General features: G+C 44.5%; 1 protein-coding gene across 2 annotated transcripts; it reads right to left on the bottom strand.

Moving 5' to 3' along the window:
- On the bottom strand, window positions 1–27,049 carry HEXA (hexosaminidase subunit alpha). Of its 2 annotated transcripts, XM_015071403.3 has the most exons (14): window positions 26,738–27,049; window positions 10,754–10,846; window positions 9,790–9,855; window positions 8,177–8,223; window positions 7,319–7,429; window positions 6,332–6,433; window positions 5,503–5,635; window positions 4,694–4,874; window positions 3,592–3,678; window positions 3,251–3,323; window positions 2,311–2,494; window positions 2,029–2,119; window positions 1,309–1,413; window positions 1–240 (listed from the first exon to the last, which is right to left on the bottom strand). In XM_015071403.3, the coding sequence occupies exons 1-14, from the start codon at window positions 26,988–26,990 to the stop codon at window positions 177–179; spliced, it is 1,590 nt and encodes a 529-aa protein (XP_014926889.2). In that variant the 5' UTR covers window positions 26,991–27,049; the 3' UTR covers window positions 1–176. The 2 variants fall into 2 exon arrangements, with proteins under 2 accessions (XP_014926889.2, XP_053079736.1); XM_053223761.1 differs by lacking the exon at window positions 8,177–8,223 and having other exon boundaries at window positions 26,738–26,779.

Below are 27,049 nucleotides of genomic sequence, written 5' to 3'. Positions count from 1 at the left end.
TTATGGAAAAAAGCCACATCACTCTTTATTGGATGCTAGTGCCAACACTGGCCCCCTTCTCTCCATGCACAGGGGCACGTAGGCAAGGGGCTCTGTCCCCCGGCCGGGATGCAGTGGAAGCCTGGCCCCACTACCACTCTCCTAGGGCCAGCACCCTCTTCAGTGCCTGGGGCTGCTCAGGTTTGTTCAAACTCCTGTTCACAGTAGCCTATATTGAGGGGTTGGGCCTGGACACCTCGCCTGCAAGAGGATATGAAGAAACAGGGCGAGATGAGCCATTCAGACAGGAGTCAGTCTGAGGCCCCAGCAACACCTCCACCACAACCAACAGTCTCCCCCCACCCCCCGACTTCTCCTATTTCAGTGGATTTCAAACTGCCCCTGTACACCAGAATTGCTCAGGTATCTCTCATTTCCAGAGATTCTTGCTCGGACTGGGGTCATGTGTTGGCAAGAATCTGACAGGCGCTCCAGGTGATTTTGATACAGAGACATCCAGGAATTTGGGGGGACACATCCCTATTTCTAATCTGCTTATCTCTGTACCCGAGTCCCAAATAACTCAGTACTTTCAGAAAAGAGCTGATGCCTAAGGGGTGCCTAGTGTTCTTGGCCCACTGAGCCCACCTTTAATGGCTCAAATGCTCTAAATGCAGTGGCAGTGGGGAACTAATGTGCTGTCCTGTCCCTGCAGAGGTGTGGACATGAAATCCTTTTTAGCCTCACCAATTCCAGGATGTGACCAATCTCCATAGAGGACCTCTGGGCATGCTTCCTTTATTATCCAAGTGAGCAACGTGCTTAGAGATGGTAAGGAACAGGCTTAAAGTTGCCCAGTGAATTACAGATAGTTGAAGCCTAGACCTTGCCATGGCTCGCTCTCAGCTCAGCACTAGGCTGTATCCACCAAGTCCTCAAGACTTAGTCAATAAATAAAACAGGGAAATGACCACCTTACTCAGGCCCATCCCCAACATTGGCACAGGTGTCACAGGAGTCCATAAAGGCATAACCATGGCTAAACACATAGACTTTGAAGTTGGCTTGGATCAAATCCTGGTTCTGAGTGATTTTGGACTGGTTACTTAACTTCTCTGTGCCTCACTGCCTATCTCTAAAGTGGGAATAAAACTACCTACCTTACAGAGTTGTGGTTAAGATTCAATGAGATAATGCCCATAGAGAGCTGAGAACAGTGCCTGCTACACAGTAACCCTCTGTCAGCATTAGCTATGATTAGTATTCTTTTCCTGTCAGTAAGCCCCCACTTTATGTTGGGGAAGGCCCCAACATGGCCTGCTTGCTTACCTTAGCAGCTCACAGCGGAACCGTGTCAGACGTTTAAAGGCCAAGTCCAGGTTAGTCACCGACTTGTTGCTCCACAGCCTCTCAGCAACGGCTGCTGCTCTGGGCCTGGAGGGAACGGTTGTGTACCAGGTTGGCTCCCGCATTCCCTGCAAAGGTTCTGGACACCCACAGGCTACTCTCTCTTATTTAGGCACCCTAGACTCACGGTCAAGGTTATTCAGAGCAACAACCTGGCTGGAGGGTTCCTAGGGACTTCTAGGGCTCAGCTCCATCGTCATTAAGGTACACAACATTGATCCCACTCTCCTCCTCTCCCAAAGATATGGTACCAGAGTAAGTTGTAAAGGCATCACGAACTGTTACTGACGGGAGCAACAGGTGTTCTCAGAATGTACAATCTGCATACCCAGCCAGGCCTGGTCAAGCTGCTAGGAAAACAGCATTAAGGAAGTCTTATCACAGGAATCATGAACTTAAGTGCTGGGTCCCAAGCAAGTCATCTGTGCTTTCCAGGCCTCACTGTCTCTATCTGTGAAGTGAGGATAACAAAACTTATCCTGTGTGGAAGTTACGTAGGTGAGTATAATGTACAAACAGAAGGATCACTCCAATGCTCCTTCTCTCAGGAGGTACTTGCTGGGGGTGACTGAACAGGAATGAGTCTATAAAGAAGAACCCATGCCCACAAGCCCAGCACCCACGTCCTCAGGAAACCCTTACCAGAGTCTGGGGACCAGATTTGTGCTGTCCACATACTCTCCCCACATACAGGCCTCTCCACCAATCACTAGAGCCTTCTGCTGAGCGCCACCTGAGAAAACAAGCAACAAGAGGCTGCTGGGAACAAGGGGAGTAACCCTAGGGTGTCTACCACCTTTCCTATGTAGCCCTCTCTTCAAACAGCTCATCTCATCTAACCTGAAAGGTCTAGCCCAGACCCTCCTGTCTCCCGCTCTGTGCACCAGCCTGATCTGGTCATCAAGGAGAGCTCCCTGCTTTCACCTTCAAATTCCAGGGGCTCCACCACGTAGAGATCTCTCCAGTCAGGGCCATAAGTTATGTGATTCAGGTACCAGGGGGCAGAGAGCAGGGCACGCAAGCCGGCTCTGGTAATTAGCTCCAGCTCCTTCAAATAATTTACTGGTACCTCTTCTCGCCATACCTGGATGATTGTATCTGGAGGAACCTGTCACAAAAGGTCAAATGGCAGTGATGGCACATAGCTGAGGAGATTTCTGGCCCACATTCTTATGCAAGCAAACCAGGCCAAGGGGTATGTGGCCACTCTGTTCCCAAGCAGCAAAGTATTTCTCCATGATTCCTAACTATTGAGTTCCCAGCCCAGTGCAGAAGCCAGGGATTCTATTGGTCCTAGGAGTCCTCCCAGCTGCCTCCTCTTTCAGTCCTCCTACAGCCTCCTTGTCCACAATGAGATAGTAATACTGGCTGTAAGCTAAGGGAGGCAAGCAGTGGGGCCCAGGAGACTCGTCAAGAGCTACCATGTCAAAGAATCCCCAGATGTTTCTGAGGATGAGATAAAGTTCCCATAGAACCCCTCCATTTGGCAAGAGGCTGGGCTCTAACTGATCAAAAATGAAGAAGGTAGCCCTGCTCCCAGACCTGGAAGACCTTAGTCTATGACTCAGAATGGAAAATCCAACCCAGCATGCCAGTCTCAGGAATCCTAAGTAACCCAGCAGCAGAAATAACTCTTGATCAGTTTGTGCTGAGGGAAGATAGACAGAAGCTCTGACACTCACACCCAGGTCTCAGACTTCTGTGACCTTTCTGGAGGAGAAAATGGAGAAATGGTCCCCGGTGCTCTGAACAGTAAAGCCTAATCTAAACTCCAGGTGGACCAGTTTGTGCAGAGGCAGGAAAGGGTTGAGAGACCAAAGGGAAGCACTACAGGTGGCTCCTTCTCTCTATGCCCCTGGCTCACCTTTACTTTATTATCAAACACTTCCTGCCACACCACATAACCTTTGCCATAGGCAGAGACGATGTTCAGCAGTCTGGAGAGTAAAGAAAGGGTCTGGTCAGCTCAAATAGGTTCTAGGCTGTTGGTGCCAGTAGGGGTTCAGGCTGGCTAGGGGCCCATTCCTAATTGGGCAGTGTCTTCCCCAGTTGGGAGCTGACTATTCCAAAGCTGAAAGGATAGAACAAAGTACCCTTTCAGGGGCCCAGAGGATGGTCAAGCAGGGCCTGGTCCTGGTATGAAAAGAGAGGACCCCATAAGGAGGTAATCCCAAGGGACCTTGCCCACCCTCTTTCCTTCCTCACGTCTGGATGTAGAAGGACTCCAACTGCTTGAAGTCATTACCAAAGCCTTTCGTCTTCATAAAGGCCTGGATATCTGGGTTGGACCTCCTGAATCCCAAGAGAAAATGGAGATTAATTCTTTCAACAGCCTCAAAAACTTGGCGATTAGTCACCTGGCCTCCCACAACTTCTTTTTTTCACTTGAAAAACTAATCAACTTTGGATCTCAGAGCCCCCAAATGCAGCAGGTGTGGCTGAACAAAGCTGTGTGATGGGGGCCATTGACACAGGCTGAGAAAGGATGAGTTTGGACCTGAAGAGCTTTAAATTCAAACTCTCAACAAGAATGCACATTAACTTGTCTCGACTACAGCATGTGGGTTTGAGGTCTTGGTTTGGGGCTCTGGCACACTGGATTCTGGCTTCTCTGTTTAACCCCCTACCCACGCATATTTTGCTTTTCCCTTAAGATTGATTCTTTATTCCAGATTGGTACAAGTGTTGCTGTTACCTGCTGCACTTTCCTCCCCCAAGAACGTTTATATTTTGCTCACATTTCCTCCTGGAATGTTTTCTCCCTCCTCTACTGCTCAAAAAAGCCAACTATTTCCCCAGATCCAGTTCTAGTGCCCACTTCTCAGAGAAGCCCATCAACCTCTCTTGAGCTAAGTAAATCTGAGGGTTTGAACCTTACAGTTTAATACCTAGTAAACAATTACAAAAAAAAACAAAAACAAAAACAATTGCATATAGTATTCTCAAATTCACCTGTGTCTTCACTCTTCAACCAGACTATTTTAAGTCTTCAAAAGTGGGAATTATTTTTCCCTATCCTGGATTTTTCCAGGACAATTCTGTGCCCATATCTGGTTCTTCCATATGTATCTCAAGGACATGACAGGAGAAAGGGATAGTTTCATATTCACAACCTTGCCAAAATCAGGTAGGGCCTCAATACAGGGGTAAGAGGAAAGACCTAAGACTTGAGCCATCTGGACCGAGACTGTTCTCAGAAGTTAGCCCCTGAGGAGTACCTGAGATAGGTAGCCTCTCAGGAGCTAACCTCTATTCTGAGTGAGCAATTCCACACAGGCAGCAATGGGAAAACCAAAGGGGATCATACCAGCAGGTGAAATCAACCTCATCTCCTCCAAGGTGAAGATAAAAATCTGGGAAGACAGAGCTGACCTCCAAGAAAAATGTGCTCATGAATTCATAGGTAGTATTGAGAATGGGATTCACTGGTCCGAAGGTGCCAGAGGGACGAGACCCAGAGTAGCAAGGAGTCAATAATCCAGGGAAACCTAAGGCGACAAAGAATCCCACATAAGTGTCACAAATACATAGAAACCTCCCCCCCCCCCCCACAGTCATATACTTAAGGACATTAAGTTGCACAAAGTAAGATATTGTGCTCATAAAAACTGCAATGCACATAAGTAGGAACATCAACCACTCACATACATTGGTGACCATGAACTTTTAGTCACAGTCAAAGAAATAAAAATATATTCACTATCATGAGTCTGGGTTACAGCCAGACTGCGATCAACATACACACTCTTGCCTTGACATATTGCTTCCAGCAGGGGTCACCCTTGCTCCCAAAGGCTGCTCTCCTACTGCCTTTAGGCAGGAAAGCAGAGAGCCTGATGCTGCCAAACTGACAAAATCTTTCTTCCGCTCTAGGGCACAAATTGCAAGAGCATCATTAAGACAAAGGCATCGGAGAAGAATCTGCCCAGAGGTTAATACTAGGAAGTGGCCTCCTTTGTCCAAAATAAATTCTGCCTATCTAAATTCCCAGGTGGAAGTTATTGATGGAAACCATTCTTCCAGGGACCAAGGCCAGGCACACCACATCCAAGAGTCAATGCCCTGAAGCCCACTGAGGGGGACCAGTAGGCTCCCTCTATCCAACATTATTCTTACCTGGTCCCCAGGACAGAGTGTGGCCAGGAGTGTCAAACTCTGCCAACACACGGATACCCCGAAGCCGTGCATATTCAATCACTTCTTTCACATCTTGTGCTGTGTAGACATGGGTGACAGGATTGTAGGACCCCTGAAAGGCAAGAGACACCCATAACAATCTCACTTCCTGAAGGCTAGCAGAGTAGAAGACACTCAAAATGCCTCCAGGACTCCCTGGATATCAGAAAATCTACCTACAGGTTTTTGTTGTTGTTGTTTTAATGTTTATTTATTTCGGAGACAGAGAGAGACAGAGCATGAGCGGGGGAGGGGCAGAGAGAGAGGGAGACACAGAATCCGAACCAAGCTCCAGGCTCTGAGCTGTCAGCACAGAGCCCGGCGCGGAGCTTGAACTCACAGACCACGAGATCACAACCTGAGCCGAAGTCGGACGCTCAACTGACTGAGCCACCCAGGCGCCCCAACCTACACAGCTCTTTGGTATCAGGGACTATCTCCAAGGACCTTTATCAGAATTTCCCACAAAGCTATCACATCTATTGCTTTATCTGAGTGTCAAAATGCCAGTGAGACAACAAGGTAGGTAACAGAATATAAACAAACAAACAACACCAGGAGAGATTATCTCCTAGTTGTCACAGTGAAAATTAATGCAAAGTTTGACTCAAACTTAGGTCTCCTGATTCCAAATCCAGTGCCCTTCCTCTAAGTCAGTATGTCTCTAAAACTGGCTGGTTAGGATGAGAGCCAGTGTCCTTGCCAGCAAGGCCATAGTCAGGCTCAGACATCAGCTCATAAACTTGGTCTTGGAGAAATTGAGACATACCTTTCTGGTGAGCTCTGGAAAAGTGAAGCTCTCATATGGGAAGGAAGAGTCATCGACCAGATGCCAGTGGAACACGTTGAATTTATTGTATGCCATGACGTCCTGTAGACCAGAGCACATGCTATGAGCCCACCACAGCTTCTCCACTTTTCTTCCCAAGATAGACATACAGGCAGGCTGCTCCACATACCTCAATAGGCCCAGTCTGCCCCAGCTTCTTGATAAGTGTTCATAGGGTCTATCTATCAAATCTTCCGACCAGGGAGTGCCTGCCATAGAGGGAAGACCTAGCATATTCCTTCTTCTGCCAAGGCACATCCAAAGATGGCTGACAGAGGCAGCGCCTCCTCTTTTTGAGATGAATTTTAGCCACACCGAAAGGATGGCTGAAACGATGTGGTACAGTGGTCTTCCAAAAGCACCACAGTACCTTGAAGACTAATACTTCTTCCTGCCATTTGTTTTAGGTTGTCTGACTAACGTTTATCCAAACTGTGAAGTCTATTGTTGAATTTAGTAATCTCATAGCCTATAAACCTCAGAGCCAAGACTGACAGATGTGTCTACTGCTTTGATTCCATCAGAGAAGCAAAGGAAAAGGTAGATACATGAGTTGGATCAGCAACTGTAAGATAAGACTGCTCATGAAACTCAAAATAGGCACATCGCCAGCTATGGCTTTTGAGTATCTTTCCTGTGACTTTGTCCTAAGTTAAACTGCTATGTCAAAAAAACCAATTCCCCAAATCACCTTCTGCATTCCTGGAGATAACCTGGACATTGGTTGGTCCAGAGTAGCCAGTGGGATAGATTTAAAGCCCTCTTTTTTTTTTTTTTTTAAAGACCGCGTCATCTTTTCCATTTTCTGAGGAGCTCCTAAAGTTACATACATTCCCCCTGTAACTCTTTAGGAATATGGCAACTGGCCTATCCCTGCCCCAACACCCCAGAACACTAAGGGCAAAGATGGCCTTAAGGCCTGGGTACCAGAGTGTCCAGGATGCTAGTCAGTGGCAGGTAATGGCGAGACGTATCCAACAACAAGCCCCGGTGAGAGAAGCGGGGGAAGTCTTCAATCTCGGTCTTGTTGATAAAGAACTGTGTGGATCAAACATTGAAGCAGTCAGGATTCAAAGGGAACTCACCATGGGAATGGAGGGGGGATGAGGAAAAGTCTCCTAATCTTTCAAAAGCCAATCTATGACTGTTCTGTAGAGTAACTATCTCTCCAAATGCCCCACATCTCTACCTCAATGACCACCAGGAGGCACCTGTCAGAGAGTAACAGTCCCACACTAGCCATATAGAGCTGTCCCACACACCACTCAGCCTACAAATTCTGGATTTTCACTTTCATCTGTTTCCTTTTTTTTTTTTTTTAAGTTTATTTATTTATTTTGAGAGAGAGAGAGAGCGAGCATGCGCACACATGTGCGTGAGCAAGGTAGAGGCAGAGACAGAGAGAGGAAGAAACAGAATCCCAAGCAGGCTCTGCACTTCAGCGTGGAGCCCCATGCAGAGCTCGATCTCACAAACCGTGAGATCATGCCCTGAGCTGAAATCAAGAGTTGGACACTTAACCGAATGAGCCTCCGAGGCGCCCCTGTTTATTTTCTTTAAAGCAGTGTGGTCTCAAGGTCATTACTCAGGGGAACTGAATTACAGTGATTCCAAACAGGCCAAATCTACCAAACCAGTTTCTACCCACACCTCCTTCTAACTCTTGCTGGGGCCATCTTGAGCCACCAGGACTCTGTGTAAGGCAATAAGTTATTCTCTGACTCTCAACATTGAGAGACAACTCCAGAGATTTAAAAGGAGCCTCTTTGGAGGGCCCCCACTTACCGTGCCCTCGGGAGATCTCCAAATTAGCTGGCTAAAAGTCTCCAGACCTATGGGGAAGTAGAGAGGCAGGGTAAAGGCTTAGAGAGGTGGGGAAAAAGATGCACTCATTTGGAAGGTTCCCAATGTGGCAGAGGAGAATGCCTGGGCACACAATAAAAGCAGATGTAGTACGGGCTTAATGAGTCTCCACACGGATGCAACGGGGATACTAGGAAGCCGGTAGCTATTTTCACTCTGTATTTTATTTTGGGAGGTAGCAGTGTAAGGGTAGCAGATTAGTACTCCTCCTTGAACACACCCTCAAAACCCACAGGCCTCTTATCCATAATTCCAAGCCTTGAACTCACAAGAGTATTAAGAGAGGCCAAGATGTGTGCTTGTGTGGAGAGGTGCAGGGACAAGCCAGTTCACACATTTAAGGCTTTCCATAATTAATACTGATCAGGAGCTAAGGAAACAGAGAAAAAAGGGTCCTCAATCTACTGCCCCTTCTATTATCCCAGATTGAATTGTGAAAAAGTGATCATAAGCTTAAGTTTCCAAGGAGCCTGGGTCCACGGCTGGACCTAGAAGACAAAGAATCATCCACCTTTCCTCTTCAGAGCTTGAGAAGGAAACCAGCTATAAGGAGAGAGCTGAAGTATGGTAGGCAGCAAATGCCCCAGTCCAGTGGACACAGACTCCTAGATTCTGGTAAGGCCTAAGGGCAGGCATGCGGAGTCCACAGCATTGTATGGATTCAACAGCTAAAGCCCCTCTTCTGAAAACCTAGCAGAGGCCCTGTGAAGGATTTCCAGAGTCTCAAAATTTCAGAATGAAAGAATCTGAAATCTTGACAGTCACTCAGCATCTGCTTCAAGGCAGACTGCTTCTATACCGTTTTGGCTTCTTTCTACCCTGACTCTGACACCCAAAATTCTGGAGTCCCAGATTTTCCCTTATCTCAACCTGACTAATCATTAGCCCCTGCATGAAAGGTGTAAGAGAGCAGAAAGGGGAATCAGCATGCTGTTTCTCCAAAACACAGGAGAGGGAAGAGGAGGGGTAAGTGAACAAAGACAAACCAAAACAAGGTTTGAAATTCTGTTTAGAATTTCCCTACTCATTCACCAGCAGAAGTTTTAGAAAAGTAGTAGAGGTATCTGGCTAAGTCTATATCTAAGGACCAAATACCTTTTCAGTAAACCAAGAGGAAGGGCACAGGCCCATCACCTGTTAGCTAAGAAAGTCTTCATTTCTCCTGAAATAATATAGTTCTGCATGTTTTACTACTATTTACTTCTTTTTTTACATTTATCTATTTCTTGTGATATGGTTGTCCTTTACAATGCATCTTTCTAATAACGTGTGTTTAGCGAAAGCCGAACGGGCAGTGTTGTGGTGGGGTTCCCAAGCAGCCTGTCCCCTGCGGCACCGAGCATCAGCCTGCTGGGCCTCTCACTGCTGCCACTCCAACTGATCTCCATAAAGAAACACTCCAACTGATCTCCATAAAGAAAGCTTCCTAAAGTGGGGGTATGTGCCGGACCCTCAGCCCTATTCTCCCAACCCACCGATGCCAACCTTCCCACATCACCCCTTTCTCCCCGTCCCAGCATCAGCTCCCATGTTACCTCGGAGAGCTCCCCAGACAGTCTCAGAGAGGAGGAAACAATGATCATCATTTATGACCAGGGTGTCTGAAATGACAGAAATGACTCCATTGGTTAAGGATTCTACTCTCAGATTACAGATCACATGTTCTGTGTAAATCCTTGGATTACAAAACAGCAGAAAGATCACATTTTTTTTCCATTCAAAGAGGAGACATCCCCAGAGGAGAGCATCTGCAGGTCAGCTAGGCCTTGGACTAGAGTGAGAGGGAGGCCACCCAGCAGCTCTGCAGGCCTTAAAAGATAATGCATGATGAGGGTCTGGCAAGAGCAGAAAAACACCACCTGCCTTGTGGTTCAGTTTCCTCCCCCTCCAGAAACACGAGTTTCCACCAGCCCTTAGCTCAGAGTATGAAGGGGACAGGGATGCTTGGAGGCATCATGTGTCCAGGTTACAATGTTCCCAAAGCCTTTGTAATCACCCTCCTCTCCCTTCATCTTCAGGTTTCATTCAGCTACTTCATCCAAGAATGAGAGGAGGAAGCCAAGACTAGAACATTCACTTTGAAGACTGAGAAGTTCCCAACTGCTGCTGCTCAGGGACACGGAGGCATCACAGTGCTAATGATTTGGCTTTATTTCAATCATTATGTCCAAAAACTCTAGTCATGCCCAAAAACTCCTTCTCTCTTAAAGAAAATCAGCAAATTCCTAAAATGGCATTGGAATTATATGCAGTTCAGAAGACAAGTGTCCTGTGGGACTCGGTGAAAAGCCAATGTGACATTCCACAGTCAACCTTCAGACACTGGTTAGAGTTCATACAAAAGATTCACCTCTGTGTCTCTCAGCACTTGGTGACCTTGGGTCTCCACAGTCATGGAGGGCTCTGGGCCTAGCATCAGGAGCTTAGGCCAGGCCAACCAGAGTTATATCTCCAGACAAGTGCTTCCTCTTCTAGAACAGGGAACGGGGTGGCACTTACAATTTTCCACCGACTCCAAAGAAGGAAGCTGGTCACATCCAGGAAGGACCACAAGGATAACCAATGAATTCTTCTCCGGTGTATGCTGTTTTCCTGCAAGGACAGGGTAAACTCAACATGGCTGACCTGTCACCAGAAGCTAACAGGCAAAACCAAGGTCTCATAGAAAGGTCCCTAACTCTAGTCCCTTCTGCTCGCATGCGTGTAGGGAGAGGCAAGGGAGGACAGGGCATTTACCCTTGCCGTAGACACTGCCTCATCACTTGTTCAACTTTTTCATTTTCGTTGTGCTGCCCTCTCTCCCATAACCCGCCCTGACCCATGTATCAAAGATCTGGCAGCAGCTCTTTGTAGCCAGGGCTCTCTATTTCTAGTTTGGGTACAGTAAGCACATGATTCCAACACCTCAACAACTGCTTCTAAACTAGAGACAGGTTGAGAGCACTTCTACCCAAAGTGTGGTCTGCAGATTAGCTGCTGACTTGCAAACTGTGCTGCTGGTTGAAAGGAAAGATACTGATAGACAGAAAGCTTATACAATGCTGGAATGTAAATCAATTATGTCAGAATAAACACACTGTTCAGTTCTAACATTTTTTCATTACACATTTGTTTAGATGAAGGGAATAGTTTTACATTCTGGTGTACCTCCCCTCTCTGCAGACTGTCACTTGAAGTAGCACTGTTCTTGAGGGCTCCAGGTGAAGGGTTTCCCGTTTTGTAAAAGCCCAGGAGCTGATGCAAGCACACGAAGCAGATGACAGAAGGATCTCCTATGCAAAGGAGGCCTGAGATAATCTAGCTGGTGCCCCAGCAAAGGGACATGGTCACCATCCCATCCTGCTTCCTTCCCTCTCCCAAACAGGTTCTCTGTCTGAGGCAGACTTCTGTCTAGCAGTGGGAAGCCATCCAGTATGAGCCAACATTGAGCATAGTTCTACAGATGACACCCCTCCTCACCGAAAAAAATAAAAGAGCCAAAGCCAAGATACTAAAGTGCTGTCTCTCCTCCTCCTCCTAAGGGTTCTTCCTTGTGACCTTTGAGGTGGTTCTCATTGTACAGCTCCAAGCCTGAACCCGAATGTGCCCCTTTCTATTCTTTTCTGGGGCCACATACATCCACACTGGTACCACCACAACCATGACTTCCTATGGAACCACAAAGTCAGGGATAGGATAGTCTGGAAAAAGGCAGGGTGAGAATTCAGAACCAAACTGGATCCCTTATGGTATCCATCTCTAGGCACAAGGAATCCAAGAGCCTTGAGCCATTTCAAGGAAGCCTTCACGGAGCTCAAACTGCTTGAGCACTACCACATGGCCACATCTCAGCTCGCAGATTTGCCAAGAAGCAAGCCAATAAGGAGCCCATTCCTACCACCATAAGCAAATGCATTCTTTCCCCTCCCCGTAAATAACCTGTATCCCACACTAATACCTGCCTAAATCCTGCAGGGAGAAGGAAATGTGAGGCTACTCTGGGCCAGGCCAACTCACAACTCTATTCTAAACCCTGAAAACTCATCCCCAGCAAGACAGGATGACCAGACTGTCAGGGCAGAAACTACCTTCAAAGCAGAATCTGTAGGGCCCTCCCAAGCTCCCCAGGCAGAGAAGCCATCTCTACAAACCCCAAAGACCAAGGAGGACTTAACTGAGAGGGAGGAGTGAAAAAAACTACAAAAGAATATTCTTCCTTAAACTATGCCCTCATCCCTCTCTTCCTCACCCCCACTCCAATCCCACACATCACAGTGCCCCAGTATCATTGTGTGGAGGAGGGATCATCTGTGTATCTATCCAAAAGAGGGCAAAAGTCCTGGGCTTTAAGTGTTAATTCCGTGGACTTCAGGCTACGAAGCTGAGGAGAAATCACAACTATCCGTGTACAACTGCCATGGTCACTGTCCTAATGACACGAGAGGCTGTACAAATACTAGGTTTATCTGAACAATTGCTTGGAACATAAGAAAACATCTAGCTTGTTTTGTTGTTAGTATATTTTTATTTTTCTAAAACACACCTGCAGGCCATCCTCTAAATCCATAGTCCCTTTGGGGGAGGGTAGTAGACTCCTTACAAGATCTGATGAAAATGAAAATGAAAGGATTTTTTTCCTTAGAACAATGCCCCTAACTAAGGGCTTATCCCTCCACCCCCTGCCACTAATCTTATGGTGAAGATTCCCTATCCTAAATGCTCTCAGTGACTCACTTGGGTTTGGGCTGATAGAGGAGATACAGAATCATGGCTGCTATTTAAACAAGTTATGAGGGGGAAGGTCTGGAGGCAGTGGTAATGTGAGAACTGGCAAAACAGGAGGGACACTGGGCCACTTAAAAGGATATAAACAGTGTATCATCATTGTGGTTTTCCGCCTCCAAGTTGCTACCCTGAAGCAAGCAGGAAATAGGCAAGGGACAGGCCAGCTGCCTCTATATGCACCCACACACTCTGCACTGGGAAGAACTGAGGTGTAGGAAGCATGGCCCGGCACACTCAACAATGAGCCTGGCTGGGACAACAGGAAATTCTGAAGTCTCAAGTGCTCAGGAAGAAGCATGGCCAACAGAGCACTGAGCAGGGAGATCAGAAAAGGTTGGTTTTGTTTTGGTTCAGCTGCTGCTAAGCTGAGTGAATCTCAGGACTATTTTCTCCCCTGTGAACAATGGCAAGGTAGGACCAGATTCCAGCTATTCCTCTAAAGAGTTAGTACTTTGTGACTCCACACACAGATAATATGCTCCAGAGTCCCATTCCGTGGCCAGTACCTCCTATCTCCACGGCTCCCTCATCCCCCTGCTTTCATGTACACCTGCTCTTTTCTTCTGGTTCACTGAACAGTTTGCATTTTTCTAAATTTAAGAAGATAAAAAAAATTCAAATAGTACAGAAGTATTTGTAACGAAAAATTAGTTACCTTTGGCACCTCTCCCCTTTTAGCATAATTTAGCCTATTCCTCACAGACAGGTCAGATCTGGATGTGGAACTCCGAGACCCTTTTTCTACCCACTGTTGAACCTTCTCCAGATGCCAGTGCCATAACCCTTCCATTACTCTACTGTTGTCAGTCCTCTCCCATCTTCTCTTCAGCCTGGGTGTGCTGATCTCTCACTTCAAACACAATCTAGCCAATTCTCCTAACAACCTATCATTTAATCTACTGCATGCAGTGAGCAAAACCCTCAACTCTGGATCAATCTCACATCCGCCTTCTGTGCACCAACCCTGGCTACTGCATCCTGCTGGAGGGAAGAGAGAAAATCATGTAATGATAGGATTTGGTCACTATAAAATCATGGTCTGTCAACTTGGCTGGGCCCTTGATGCTGCCCTGAAAATCTCCCATCTCTACCACTCCTTTCTTCTATTCTCTGCAACAGCTATTTCAAACTTGAGCCACTTTCCTCAAGCCTGTAACTTGATCACCACTGGCTTTACTCTCAGTAGACAATCAGAAGAGAACTCCCATCCATCTCTACCTTCCCCTCTCCTTCCTGACAAAAACACCTGTAACACATGTCTGGTCTTTACCTTCTCCTACCTGGGTGGAAGGGGTTTCCTTTCACCTGTGCTCTGGATCTCTCCTGAGGCTCCTCTTGTATAAATGCTTTCCCCTTTCCCCTAAATCTTCAAGTTATTTCTTTCTACCGATTCTTTCCCATCAGCATTCAAATATTTGCAAGTCTTCCTGATTTCAACTCCATGTTATCTCCAACAGATTCTTCCTCTTGCCTACTGTTCCCAAAGAAACTCTAAAGGAAATGTACCCTGAGCAGTTAGGTGCTGAACTTCAAAGCCAGACAGATGTGGGTTCAAATCTTAGTTCTAACACTTTCTAGCTATGAGATCCTGAGCCAGTTATTTTCCCTCTCTGTGCTGCAGCTTCCTCATCTGAAAAATAGGGATCATGATTAGCACCTACCTTACTGAGTTGTTGGGAAGATTAAATGAGTCAATATATGTAAAGGGCTTAGGCATTGCCCAGCACATAAGTGATCACAGAGTTGGCCATGCTTAGTCCTCTCTTGGTAGCCACTTCTGACATCCTATCTACTCCTTAGTCCACTATAATATGGCTTCCTTTTCTACCACTCCTCTGAAAATGCCTTCACCAAGGGTCTGTGGTTCAGTAACTAAATTCAAGGGATCTTTTTCAGTTTATCCATTCACTCATTCAACAGTTATTTACTGAGTGCTTACTATGTGCCAGGCTGTTCTAAGTGCTGGGGACACAGCAATGATCAAAACAGACAAAAATCCCTGCTGTCACACAGGTAATATTTTGGTGGCCACTCACTTCTTCTAGGACCTTTTGGCAGCATCAGACACCCCTGATGTTCTTTAAACTAAACTCCATAGCTTAGAGGACATAGCTCTCTTTGAATATGCTTCCTCATTCTCCCCTTCCTTTGCCAGCCCCTACATGCTAGTGTTCCCATGGGTTTCCAGGCTTCCAGACTTCTCTTTTTCTCTTCACTTACACTCTCCTTGGGCAATGTCATCCACCCCACAGTAGGCTGATGATTCTCAAATCTACCTTTCCGTGCTAACTCTTTTTCTGGGACTCGGCTCACAGGCCTACGCTCAAATGGCTTAGAAGCCCTTCAAATCTTAAATACGAAATTGAACTAACTCTTTATTCCTTTTCCTGGATGATCTTCTCTCTGTTTGATAACAGTATCATCTATTGATTTATCCTGACAGAAACCTCCTCCTTCTCCCACCTTTCTGTGTACATTAAAAACTCATTCACCCCATATTTATCGACTGAATACCATGTGTCAAACACTGTGCTAAGCACTGAGATTACAGCACTGAAAAAGAAAGACCCAATTAAGTCTTATAACTACAAAATCCTTATTATCTCAAAATCATGACCACCTTCCCACCTCCACTGGGTCAATGCCTTAATTCAGCCTCTCATAAATTCTCCCCTGAAAGACTACAAAACCTCTCCATTGCTTTCCCTGCATATATACCCATTTCAATCTACTATCCTCTGTGATCTTTTAAAATGAAGATCTCTGCTCGGATCCCGTGCAGGGAGTCCCACAGCAACACAAAGAACTCTTTACAGAATCCTGAAATGCCACATTTTCTCCATACCTTTCTTTGCACATATTGCTTCCTCCAAGTGAAGCAAACTGCATTGCCTCCTCATCTCACCTAATTATGAAACAGCTCTGGTTTCCTTTTATAAAACTTTTCTATCATTCCCCCACCCTTTCCTAAGAGACTTTCCTATGAGATCATGAAACAATGTATACATACAGTTTCAACACTTATCTTAATATATGCTGTTTATTTGTCTATCTCCTCACCGAGGCTGTAAGTTCCTCAACAGCAGGGACCAATCTCAGTGCCTTTGTATTTCCAGTGCCTGACACATGGTAGTCATTCAATAAATGTTTGCTGAAAAAATGAATGATGCTAGAATTAAAAAATGCACATTTAATGCTATGTATGCATAATGCTTGTGCTACATGATAATCAGGCATAAATGGCAAATAGTTAATGGCGAGATTACTTCTATACACCCACACCTAGTATTTGTGAAGTCCTGGAATTAGGGTGGGGAATGGTAAGAAGACACCCAGGCATACAGAAAGTGTCTTTTCAGACACTACTTTGAAGACCCTTGGTCCATTAATCCAAAGATTCAGGTCTTTTTACTTCGCTGGAAGGGGGAGCTCATTCCTACATTAGGGTACCCAGAAACTATGTCTTTACTTCAGTGTCCAATAGCTTCTCCCTGCACCAACCTGCTCCTCCCTGAATCAAAACATTTCTATCACATCAGTGAGTTTAATTCACAGAATTTTAGCAGCATAAAGAAAACATTCATTTTGGTTATAAAGTGGCATTTGGTTTGGCTTCTGGAGTGGAAACTAGGAAAGTCAACCCAGCTTTTGGCACCCTCCTACTCTTTCAGGTGTACCGTGCCCCCCCCCCCCCCTTGTGTCCTGGTACTCTCCTAGGCTGGTGCCAGTGTCGGTTCTCCAAGCCTATATTATTCCCCTTCCCCTTCCACCTTTATATACGTCACATCCAGGCCTTCTCTCCCCATATTCAGGCTAATGAAAGTCCTAGAAATCATTCATTTCCCACTAATTTCTTCATTCCAACCGGAATATATTGAGCTTCTTTTTCTACATCAGGAACCATGCTAGGTGCTGGGGCAGTTAAAAATAAAAACAAGCCCTAGTCCCTGCCCTTGAGGAGCTCAGAGTCTAGTAGGAGACAAATTAACAAACAACAATTATAAAACAGTGTGATAGGGCTAGGGTAGATATTACAGCTACCTCCACAAAGGAAGGGATGCTTCACTTTAGAGAGGACCTCTGAGCAGAACCTTGAACCTGAGGTGGTGTTTGCCAGGCTACCAAGAGAAGTAAAGGTACTCTAAGGTTGGGAAGTAGCCAATGCAAAAGTACATTGTTGTGGATAGGGGAAGAGGCAAGGCCACCCCTATCAAACTTCTTATCCAAATTGGAGTCTGAGAATCCAACTGCCCCGATCCTAGAGCCTCTCCATAGTGCTGCTGAATTCAGTCTGGACCATAGTGCCTCCTCCTACAAGTCCCAAGACTTTTCACCCTTTAGAGACTACTAATACCTAGTCAGAAGTGCAATCTACCTAGTCCACAAACAAATCCTGAATGTTCTCCCTTCCACCTTCTTTTGTAAATGTTGTAGTTAAAAGTTTCCATTTTTCCTCTACTTTTAAAACTTCATCTGTTCTCCTCTCTCCTCACCCCTCGCCCACAAGAGAGCAATTCCCTGTAATTCTAGATCCCAAAAGATAACTTTGGTTAACATTTTGCACAGTCTTTCAATTTTTTTCCTAAATATATAGATTACTTTTGAAACAAAAATGAGATCTTAAACATATTAGTTTGTAACTTTTTTCCACTTACCACAACAATTTGTAGATCTTTTAATGTCAATATACATAGATCTACAATCTTTACTTCTAAATGCTGAATAAAATTCTATTTTTGAAATATACTTTAAAAAGTTCAAAGTCCCAACTTGTCTTTGTGGACATGATAGAATGCTTCTAAGTTTTTGATCTTATAAGCAATGTTCTAGTAAATATTCTCTCTCTCTCTCTCTCTCTCTCTCTCTCTCTCTCTCTCACACACACACACACACACACACACACACACACATTCTTTTCTTTAAGTTTATTTATTTTGTGTGTTTGAGAGACAGAGAAGAGAGAAAGAGTGCACGTGCATGCCAGGGAGGGGCAGAAAGAGAGGAGAGGGAGAGAGAATGAATCCCAAGCAGTCTCCACAATGTCAGCATGGAGCCCAAAGCAGGGCTCAAACTCATGAACCATGAGATTTTGACCTGAGCCGAAATCAAGAGTTGGATGTTTAACCAACTGAGCCACCCAGGCACCCCACATATATATATTCTTTTTTAAAGCACCTGTTGAGGGATTTCTGCAGGAAAATTCCTAAAGGTAGAAATGCGAGGCCAAAGATATGAAAAATTTCAGTTAATGACACTGCCAAATTACTCTTCCAAATTATTGTACTGATTTACGTCTGAACCAACATACACGGGCCCATCTCTTCACATCCTTCCAAAACTAGACTGTCTCAATTCCTTTTTATCTGTGCCAGCTTGATAAAAAATATATATATACCATTTTTTTGTCCGTATTTTACTTTTTTATTTTTTTTTTAGGTTTATTTATCTTGAGAGACAGAATGTGCAAGCGAGCAGGGGAGGGTCACAGAGAGAGAGAGAAAATGCCAAGCAGGCTCCATGCCGCCAGTACAGAGCCCGACTCAAACTCACAAACTGTGAGATCACGACCTGAGCTGAAATCAAGAGTCAGACACTAGGGGCCCCTGGGTGGCTCAATCGGGCTCTTGACTTCAGCTCGGGTCATAATCTCACTTCGTGGGTTTGAGCCCCACATCAGGCTCTGTGCTAACAGCACAGAGCCTGTTTGGGACTCTCTCTCTCTGCCCCTCTTCTGCTCATGTGCTCTGTTTCTCTCCAAAAATAAACAAATTTACAAAAAGTTTTTTAAAAAGTCAGACACTTAACTGACTGAGCCACCCAGGCATCCCTCAACTGTATTCTAAATATAATGACTGAATTTGAGAATCACTTAGCATTTACTGGCCATATATTTTGCACTTTAAAAAAATTTTTTTATTGATTTATAGAGCTCCTTTTAGAGTTTAACCTTGTCTTTTAAGGTTGCAAGTGTTTCCCCCATTTGGTCCTTTATTTTTTTAACCTTATGGCTCTCTTGCTTTGATTTTTATGTAGTCGAATCTGCTTGTCTTTCACTTTATGTAGTCAAATCTGTTTGTCTTTTCTTGTATCTGTTTGCTTAAAAAGGCTTCCTCTGCCTCTGGGGCCATATGAACATTCTTTTAATATTCTTCTAATAATTTTATGACATAGCCTTTATGTTTAGATCTTTAATCCACCTGGAATTTACTTTTGTGTTTGACATGAGATATAGGTTTCAATTTATGTTTTCCAAATGGATAACCAATGATCCACAGATATTTATTGACTAAACATCTTTTCACTTTTGATTAGAAATGTTTCCTTTACCATATATTAAATTCTCCCAGGCATATGAACTCTTGCTGGTCTCTGGAGCTTATTTTCATGGCAATCCAATAGGAGGATCTATGATCTCATAGTGCTATCATCTTTTGTCATTCTGTCCAGTATATAGACACCTCTGCTCATTTCTGTTCTGGACCCACACTCCCATTCCTATAAATGTTGTTTCCTCTCCTCCACCAAGCCACCTGGACTACACATCACCCACCCCCACAAGCCTTCTGGAATCCTGTTCCATGGTTAATGAACTACCAACATCCTGAGTCTATTTCCTTTTAACTGAAGCAAGGCTCTCCCCAGGAATACTATTTCCCCTACAACTTGCTCTGAGAGGCAGCTTCTTCTCAGCTGCTTCCAGGACATCTAGCTTCTACCATCAAGTAAAAAAAAAACACCTCTTTTCTCTGGCCCATGACATTCAGTTGTAAAATCTTGAGCTTCTCCTTGCCACCAACACTCTGCAACATCCTGGTCACCTCTTTATTTACCCAAGATTTTGGAACCTGGTCCCCAGTCTTCCTCTTCATTCCAAGGTTGACTATCATCCTAGGTGATTTCAACACTCAAGAGGAAGAACTAACCCACATTCTAGCATAGCAGTTACCCAACAACACCTTAACACCCTCTCATAGTCACCTTTTGAATCTTCCTGTCCCCTGGAGGTGTTCCAACTCATTCTCTCAAGCTTCTGTACCATATAGCTAACTTGCTGATCCACCCTAGCTCTGTGTGCTTCAACCAGTGACACTGAGTTTCTTAAATACATGACATGAAGGCTTCTTTCCTGACAGCTCTTCCCATGTACAGTTCTTCCCATGTGGATTACTACTTGCGTCCCCATCAACTACTACTTTCAAAGATGATAGGACAGCTTTTAATGGAAGTCTTCTCAAAATGTACTCTCCCCTCCACTCCAACACATACACTTGGGCCAGGTGTTCCCAAAGCACTTTGTATCTATCAGCAAAAATCACTTTACTGATACTTTACTGTAGGTCTGTATTCCCACTTCTAGAGACTGTAAATTCTTTAAGGACAAGGACAGTTCAATTCATATTCTTGGACAAGTGCTGACAAATTATAGTTGCTTAATAAATACTACTTGTACTAAGGATGGATGGAAAAAAGGAAGCTGGCCAGAAATACTACTGGAATCTGATAATGATGGGCCCAGGATCAAAACATTCATAACGTGAGTGCTAATGATTAAGCAATTAGATGTTAGAAGTTATTATCTGAGGTAATTAATGCTAAAGTATGATCAAAGCTTACTCCTACCAAAGGCCAGTAGTTTTCCAAATTGCTAATTGGTACAATACTTGGTGAAAATATTTATAAGTAGGAGATTGCCCTAAGATTGCACATTGAAAAGAGCACAATCTCTGTAGACAAACAGACTTGACTGGAATTTCTGCCCCACCACTACTGGCTGTGAAACCCCGTACATGTTGCTTAGCCTCTGTGAGTCTCAGTTCTCAAAGATGGAGATAACACCAACCTAACAGAGCTGTTGCAAAGATTAAAGGGCATAACATATAGCAAGCGCCAGACGCTCTTTAATAAATGCTAGTTTCCTTCCACCTTCTACTTCCTTTTTCTTAAAAAGTCAGTTTTGCCACTTTGCCGGAGGAGCCCAGCATCCGGGTGCCTCGTGGGATAACCACACCATAGGAACAGCTTCTGTGAGGGCTTTTCATGAGCTTCTCACAGGAGCCTGAAGGCTCCACTACTGTGTGATGTCACTCTGTATGGCAAATAGGCTGAGACTTTAACATATAAAAGGGACATGAACTTAGAACTCTGAATCAAACTAGGACTGTGGCTCTAGTCCAAAGACCAAAGCCACTAATGTGGATCTTAGTACTAGCTACTACCAGGACAAGGTCAAATATGACAATAGTTATTTCATCTAGGACACAAGGTACCTGATAAGCCATCTCCTTTGCTCCCAAAGCTTTACACAAAAGGGAAGGCTGCCTACTGACACCAAAGGTGGTAAGCACCCAAACTTCCCGCATCCAAGCACACACTTCTAAAGACAAGAGTTCTACACCATACCCAAGTCTAACCACCTTCAGGAAGTGGACATAACAATAGCACACCACTATGGGCTAGGGATCAGGGCTGAGTGCAAAGCTAAGCTTAAGCAATAACAAAAGCTTTAAACAGAAGCAAAGGAAATGAAAAAGAGAAGTTGACACAGGAATGGGTCTTATTCACTATAGCCAGGAATTGAGAAGGAAAGCAAATCCATTTCTCTATTATGATGGATTATAGATGTATAAACCTTGAGGCAGATCACAGAAAACCCTGCACACATAAGACTATCACCTCTACAGATCCAACCTCCTATAGTCAGCTGACTTTGCTGTCAGGGGCCCCACGAAGGTGGGAGAAAACTCCTAATCCAACGGGCTAAACCTCTTGGTGATGCATATTGACTTCTCATTTATTTCCAGGGCCGGCAGAGGAAATTTAGGAAAATGCAGAAACATAAAAGTAACCTCTTTCATTTCTAAAAGAAGTACTGGTGGGCAATAAAACTCCTTTTCTTCTGTGTAATCCACAGGAAAAGGATTGAGGTTTATGCCTTTAACAGGCTAAGAAATCAACAATGAGCCCCAGTAAAAAACTGTGCAGCCATAAGAAAAAAAGAATTCACACTTGCTGATAAAAACAAAACACAAAAACAAAGTACCAATCGGCAAAAAACCTGCAATGCCCTGCTTCACTCTTCTGTTCGGAGAAGAGGAAGTCAGGTGGAAGCAGATGGGAGGAACGGCAGCTCTGAGGCTTAGACTTAGTTTTTGTTGTTTTATTTTAAAATCACCAAGTTCTTCCTTCTACTGTATCTTCCTTCAAAGATTGTAAAACATTCATCACTATCTCCCTGTTATCTTCAGAAATGCTTGGAATGTAGAAGGATTAAAAAAGGAGCAGCAACTACTTGGCAATTAGGTGATTTGCATGAGGGCACATAGTTAAACAAGTGATTGCTAAATATTCTCTGGCTGACTCCTGAATAAATCTTGAGTCTACTGTATAGGTTTTCAAGCAGAATATCCAGGGGGAGCAATGATAGCTCAAGGAGATGAGACTTGAATTTTTCATAAACCAGGCCGAGGCTACCACACACATCCTGATCAAGATGAGCTTCGTGGAGTCAGTACTATCCCAAGCTATTGGGGAAATATTATGATTTAACAATAAAGAAAACACAAGGTTGTGGGAAGAGAGGCTGGTGGTGGCCAAGTTAGTCTAGGCCCTGGAATTCAACATGGAGCACAATTATTTTGGCCCTCACAAAAACTATGCTCCTGCTACCCATCCCCTTCCAAATTTTCCTATTTCTCCTCCTTATATATTCCTCCATTTTCCACATACCCCTTCACAAGAAAAGTAACTCAACTGCAAAACACTCTTCCTGCATGGTTTTCTTCCTCTTAGCTTTAAAACAATAAACTTAGGGGCCATCAAGGCTTCGCAGGAATAACCTGTCCTTGGTTAAAGTGTACATAGCCACTAGTACAATTAGAGTGCAGCACTAATTAGCATTGCTCCTGCTCCCCACCCCTGCTGCCCAACCTTATCTGTTTCCCTCCTACACTCTTTAGATGCACTTCCAAGGCATCTCCAAGTTTGTGAGAAGACTAGTCCCAGTTGGGACCACAGCATAGTGTGATCCTCCTTTCCCTGGAATCACATGCTAATACTCCAAATTTAAAACTTGAAAGTCAATCATTTCTAAATGAAACCTGCAAATCATCTCCTTTATGATGATCTTAGAAATAGAAAAAATCATGGCACTTTCTACTTTATACAAAGTAGCCCTTTTAATATATCCAACAAATAATTAAGTATCTATTATATTTCAGGCATTGCAATAGAAGGCATGGCCAAAGGAGGTCTTCTAGGAGATTTAGGTTGTAATAAACTATGCCACTCACTAACTAGTCACTTGTTTCATATCTGAGGATGAGCAAATCAAATATTGATAATGATTGCAGAAGGATCCAGATAGTCACATAATAATCTTCCTTCCATTTTAGAATAAAAGGAGTTATTCTGTTCAGGGACAATGGTATCTTAATTCACAGGTATGAGTGTGTGAATATCACAACTAGATGCAAACTTCTAATAACCATTAAATACTACAGCTTCAATCAACTAGTTTCAGAAAAGCAAAGACTTCAGCCAAATGGCATAATCAGACTTAGCACTTTACCTGAAAAACTTGGGCTTTATCAACTCCACCAGGTACCCAAAAAATGCATTTGAGGCAATGTCAGATAGGTACCATCCCAAGGAAGCAGGTTTTTGAGTCATAAACAAGATGTGGCTCAATAATCAAAACAGGGAGGTAGGTTCACTCAAGTATCTAGAGCTTAAAATAATTCCATTTAACAGGTTTAACAACATGCAACACACACCCTCCAGTTGGCAGAAACACCTCTAACAACAAAAACAGGCAGCAAATACTAAACACCTTCCTAGACCATTCAGCAATCAGTGGACTACAGCTAACTCCTGAAGATGAATTCAGAATCAAATCAAACCTCAAAAAGAGATTTGTTTTTCAGAGAAGTATGGATTCCACTGAATTCCAGGTTCAGATCAAAACCAGAAGTTGTGCTACATTAAAAAGAACACTGGCCCGGAACCTACAAGGAAGTTAGGTGGAAGAAGATGGAAAGCTGTCAGCCAAGATTTAAATTGCATATGTTGTTTTCTCTCCTAAAATCAGCCCCATAGAGAAATATGGTCTGGTGGGCCTTGCTGATGTTGCTTTCCCCTCCAGGGATTCATCCTTGTTTTTGCAGAAGAAGGATTATAGTTCAAGCCATCTGAAAGCCTCCCAGGAGACTAATGTTTCAAAGGAAAGACTCCAGAAGAAGAACAAAGAAGGAAGCTACTTCTGGGTCTTTGGTAATGTTCATCCAAACCAGTTTTCATTATCTCTCAAGGGATAAGAACCCTCAAATACAGCACATTCATTCACAGTAAGGTAACAAATTGAAATAAACATCTTATTTAGTTTCTTATCTGTCTCTAAATCTTTTATTAGAGAATTTACAGGACCCATTGTCACATATTATCCCCATTTCTATTTTCTTCATTAAACTCTAGACCTACAGCAATGGAGGTAAAGGCTTAATTTAGAAATACAGGAATTATCCTAATTTATACAACAGTGGCAAACATTCTAATTATCTTTTGGGCATTTTAAAATACATTGTGTCCTTTTGCTTCATATTTCTCTAACTGGACTGCAAAGCTTGAGCCTACTTTTTTTTTTAACTTTAATTTTTTTTTTTTTGAGACAGAGCAAGAGAGAGGGCACAAGTGAACGAGAGGCAGAGAGAGAGAGAGAGAGAGAGAGAGGGAGGGAATCCCACGAGGGGCATAGAGAGAGAGAAGCGGGGCTCACATTCACCCAAAGAGATAATGATCTGAGCCTAAGTCAGATGCTTAATGGACTGAGCCACCCAGGCGCCCAAGCCTACTACTTCTGAGCATACTTTTCTTGTAACCTCCAGAGTGCCTGGCACTGGAACAGGCACATACCAGTTAGATGACAATTTTTTTTTTCTTGCACAAGTCAGGCCCTAACTGCTCTATACCAAAATAAACATTCTGACTGCCAATCTTGTCTAAGGCATTACTTGTCATAAAGGATTCAGAGAAATACGTGACCTACCACACACACACACAATACCCTTTTATCCTCCCCAGCCTAATCCATCTTATCAGTTCAGAACTACCCTGATGCTGACTCTTATTTCTTTGCCTCAATTATCTGTCACTCTCTCAGTACCATCTGTTTAATGAAATGCCTTTAATTCTATAAATCAAATGAGAACATTTGCAAAAGTAATTCAATCGCACTTGAAACACAGTACAAAATGATGTTAATCATATGGCCCAATCATAAATATGGCTTCCCCATTAACACCTATACATCGTCACTTGAGAACTAAATTCCAAAATAGTTTCAAGAAAACTCTAAATTTTAAGCCCAGAAAGTAGAATTGTATCCCTATCTGTTGCTGACTCTACTTACCAATTTTTTGTGAAATAATAATCCTCAAACACAATTTTCAGCAACTGACTTAAAGAAAACTGCCAGCCCCTTCTGTTTTAGATGAAACCAATATCCAAAGCACTCCTGACTTCAGTCTCGCTTTCCCCAACCTCGTTCTGTAAGGGTTAAATTGTACTGTAGGGCTAACGCTTAGCTTGAAAGATAACAACTTTGTTCTGACACTGAAGGTCAAAAGATAACAGCCTTGCTTTTACTCTTGTAAATCATACTCCATACTCTTGTGAATCAGGCTTTACCAATGAAGGAAACAAAAGCTCAAAAAGCATCAGAGACAAGGTCAAGGAGATCCACTGGTTGCAACTTAGCGCAGAAAGTCTAAAATAATCACCTCATTTCATAACTGTTTCTGACTCATCTGGCAACTGTTTCTAACTCATCTGGGAACTGTTTCTCTGTTCTGTTCCCAGATAATGATAAAACAATGTGATCGGCTTTAAAAACTCTGTACCCCGGCTGTTCGGGGCCACACTCTTATCAAGAGTGTTGGTCCCGATCGGTCGGCCTTGCCTCTCGTTGTAATAAACTTTGTTGTGACTGTCACTGGTGCCCGTAGCATTCTGTTTCAGGAGTCCTGTGGATGCAACAATTCTTCCTCACTCTCAACACACACACCCTCAAAGCACTTTGAGCTCAGTCAAAACCATCTGTACCTCTGGTCAAGCCTTGCTTCCTCTCTGGAATACTCTTTCAGTTCTGGCCAATTACATCCACCACCCCACAAGTGGCTGCTCAAAATTCATTTCCCTATGGAAGTGTTCTCTGATTTCTCTCACTGGGCATGCTATGTGTCAGACACTTTTATGTGATTTTGCACAGATCAATTCATCTCTAATGTCTTATCTTGCCAATTTTTGGTGTCAGCTCTATTGTCCTCTCCCCAGTCCTAGTCACAGCCTCACTAGGACCCTGCGACACTTGCACACGGTCGGAGGGATCACCTTCGATGTCTCCCCCGGCACAGTACTTTCAGCAATTTGATATCGAGATTGAACTGTAGTCCTGCGGCAGGCATTCTTGGTGAAACAGAGCCAGGGTACAGGATTACGGAGAAATCCTGGCTCCCAGAAGTCAGCTCAGCGAAGTAGAGAATGGAGCTGGGGACGCTGAGATGACGGCTGGAGAAAAGGCGCAGGAGGAAGTGGAGGCCAGAGGGTTGTGACTAGAGGACAGGGTTGGGCAGGAGCCAAAAGGAGGGCGTCTCAGGAGGTCTGGCGAGCTGCCCCCGGGCAGGACCTCTGAGAGCCGGGAACGAGGCGGGGGCAGGTCCGACTCACTTGTGGGTTCAGGAGGCTGCCAAGAGCTGGAGCCGAAGAGCAGGTCGCGGTAGCGCTGGAAGGCCTCGTCGAGGACGGAGCAGCCCGGCTGCGCGGCAGAACTGACGTGGTACTGGAACTGGAAGTTGTACGGAAAGATGGCGTAGTGCGAATCGGAGGTTTGGATGTACTGGGGCCATGGCCAGAGGGCCTGCGCCTGGCGGGCGAACGCTGCCGCCAGCAGCAGCGAAAAACAGAGCCCGCAGCCCGCCATGGCCCGCCGGTCCCCTCGTTCTCGGCCGGCCGGGCCACGTGAGCCCCCGGTCAGCTGAG

This window comes from Acinonyx jubatus, chromosome B3 (genome assembly GCF_027475565.1).
Source record: "Acinonyx jubatus isolate Ajub_Pintada_27869175 chromosome B3, VMU_Ajub_asm_v1.0, whole genome shotgun sequence".
Classification (NCBI taxonomy): domain Eukaryota; kingdom Metazoa; phylum Chordata; class Mammalia; order Carnivora; family Felidae; genus Acinonyx; species Acinonyx jubatus.
The sequence above is the reverse complement of the archived record's forward strand: the minus strand, read 5'-3'. Positions and strand labels throughout refer to the sequence as shown.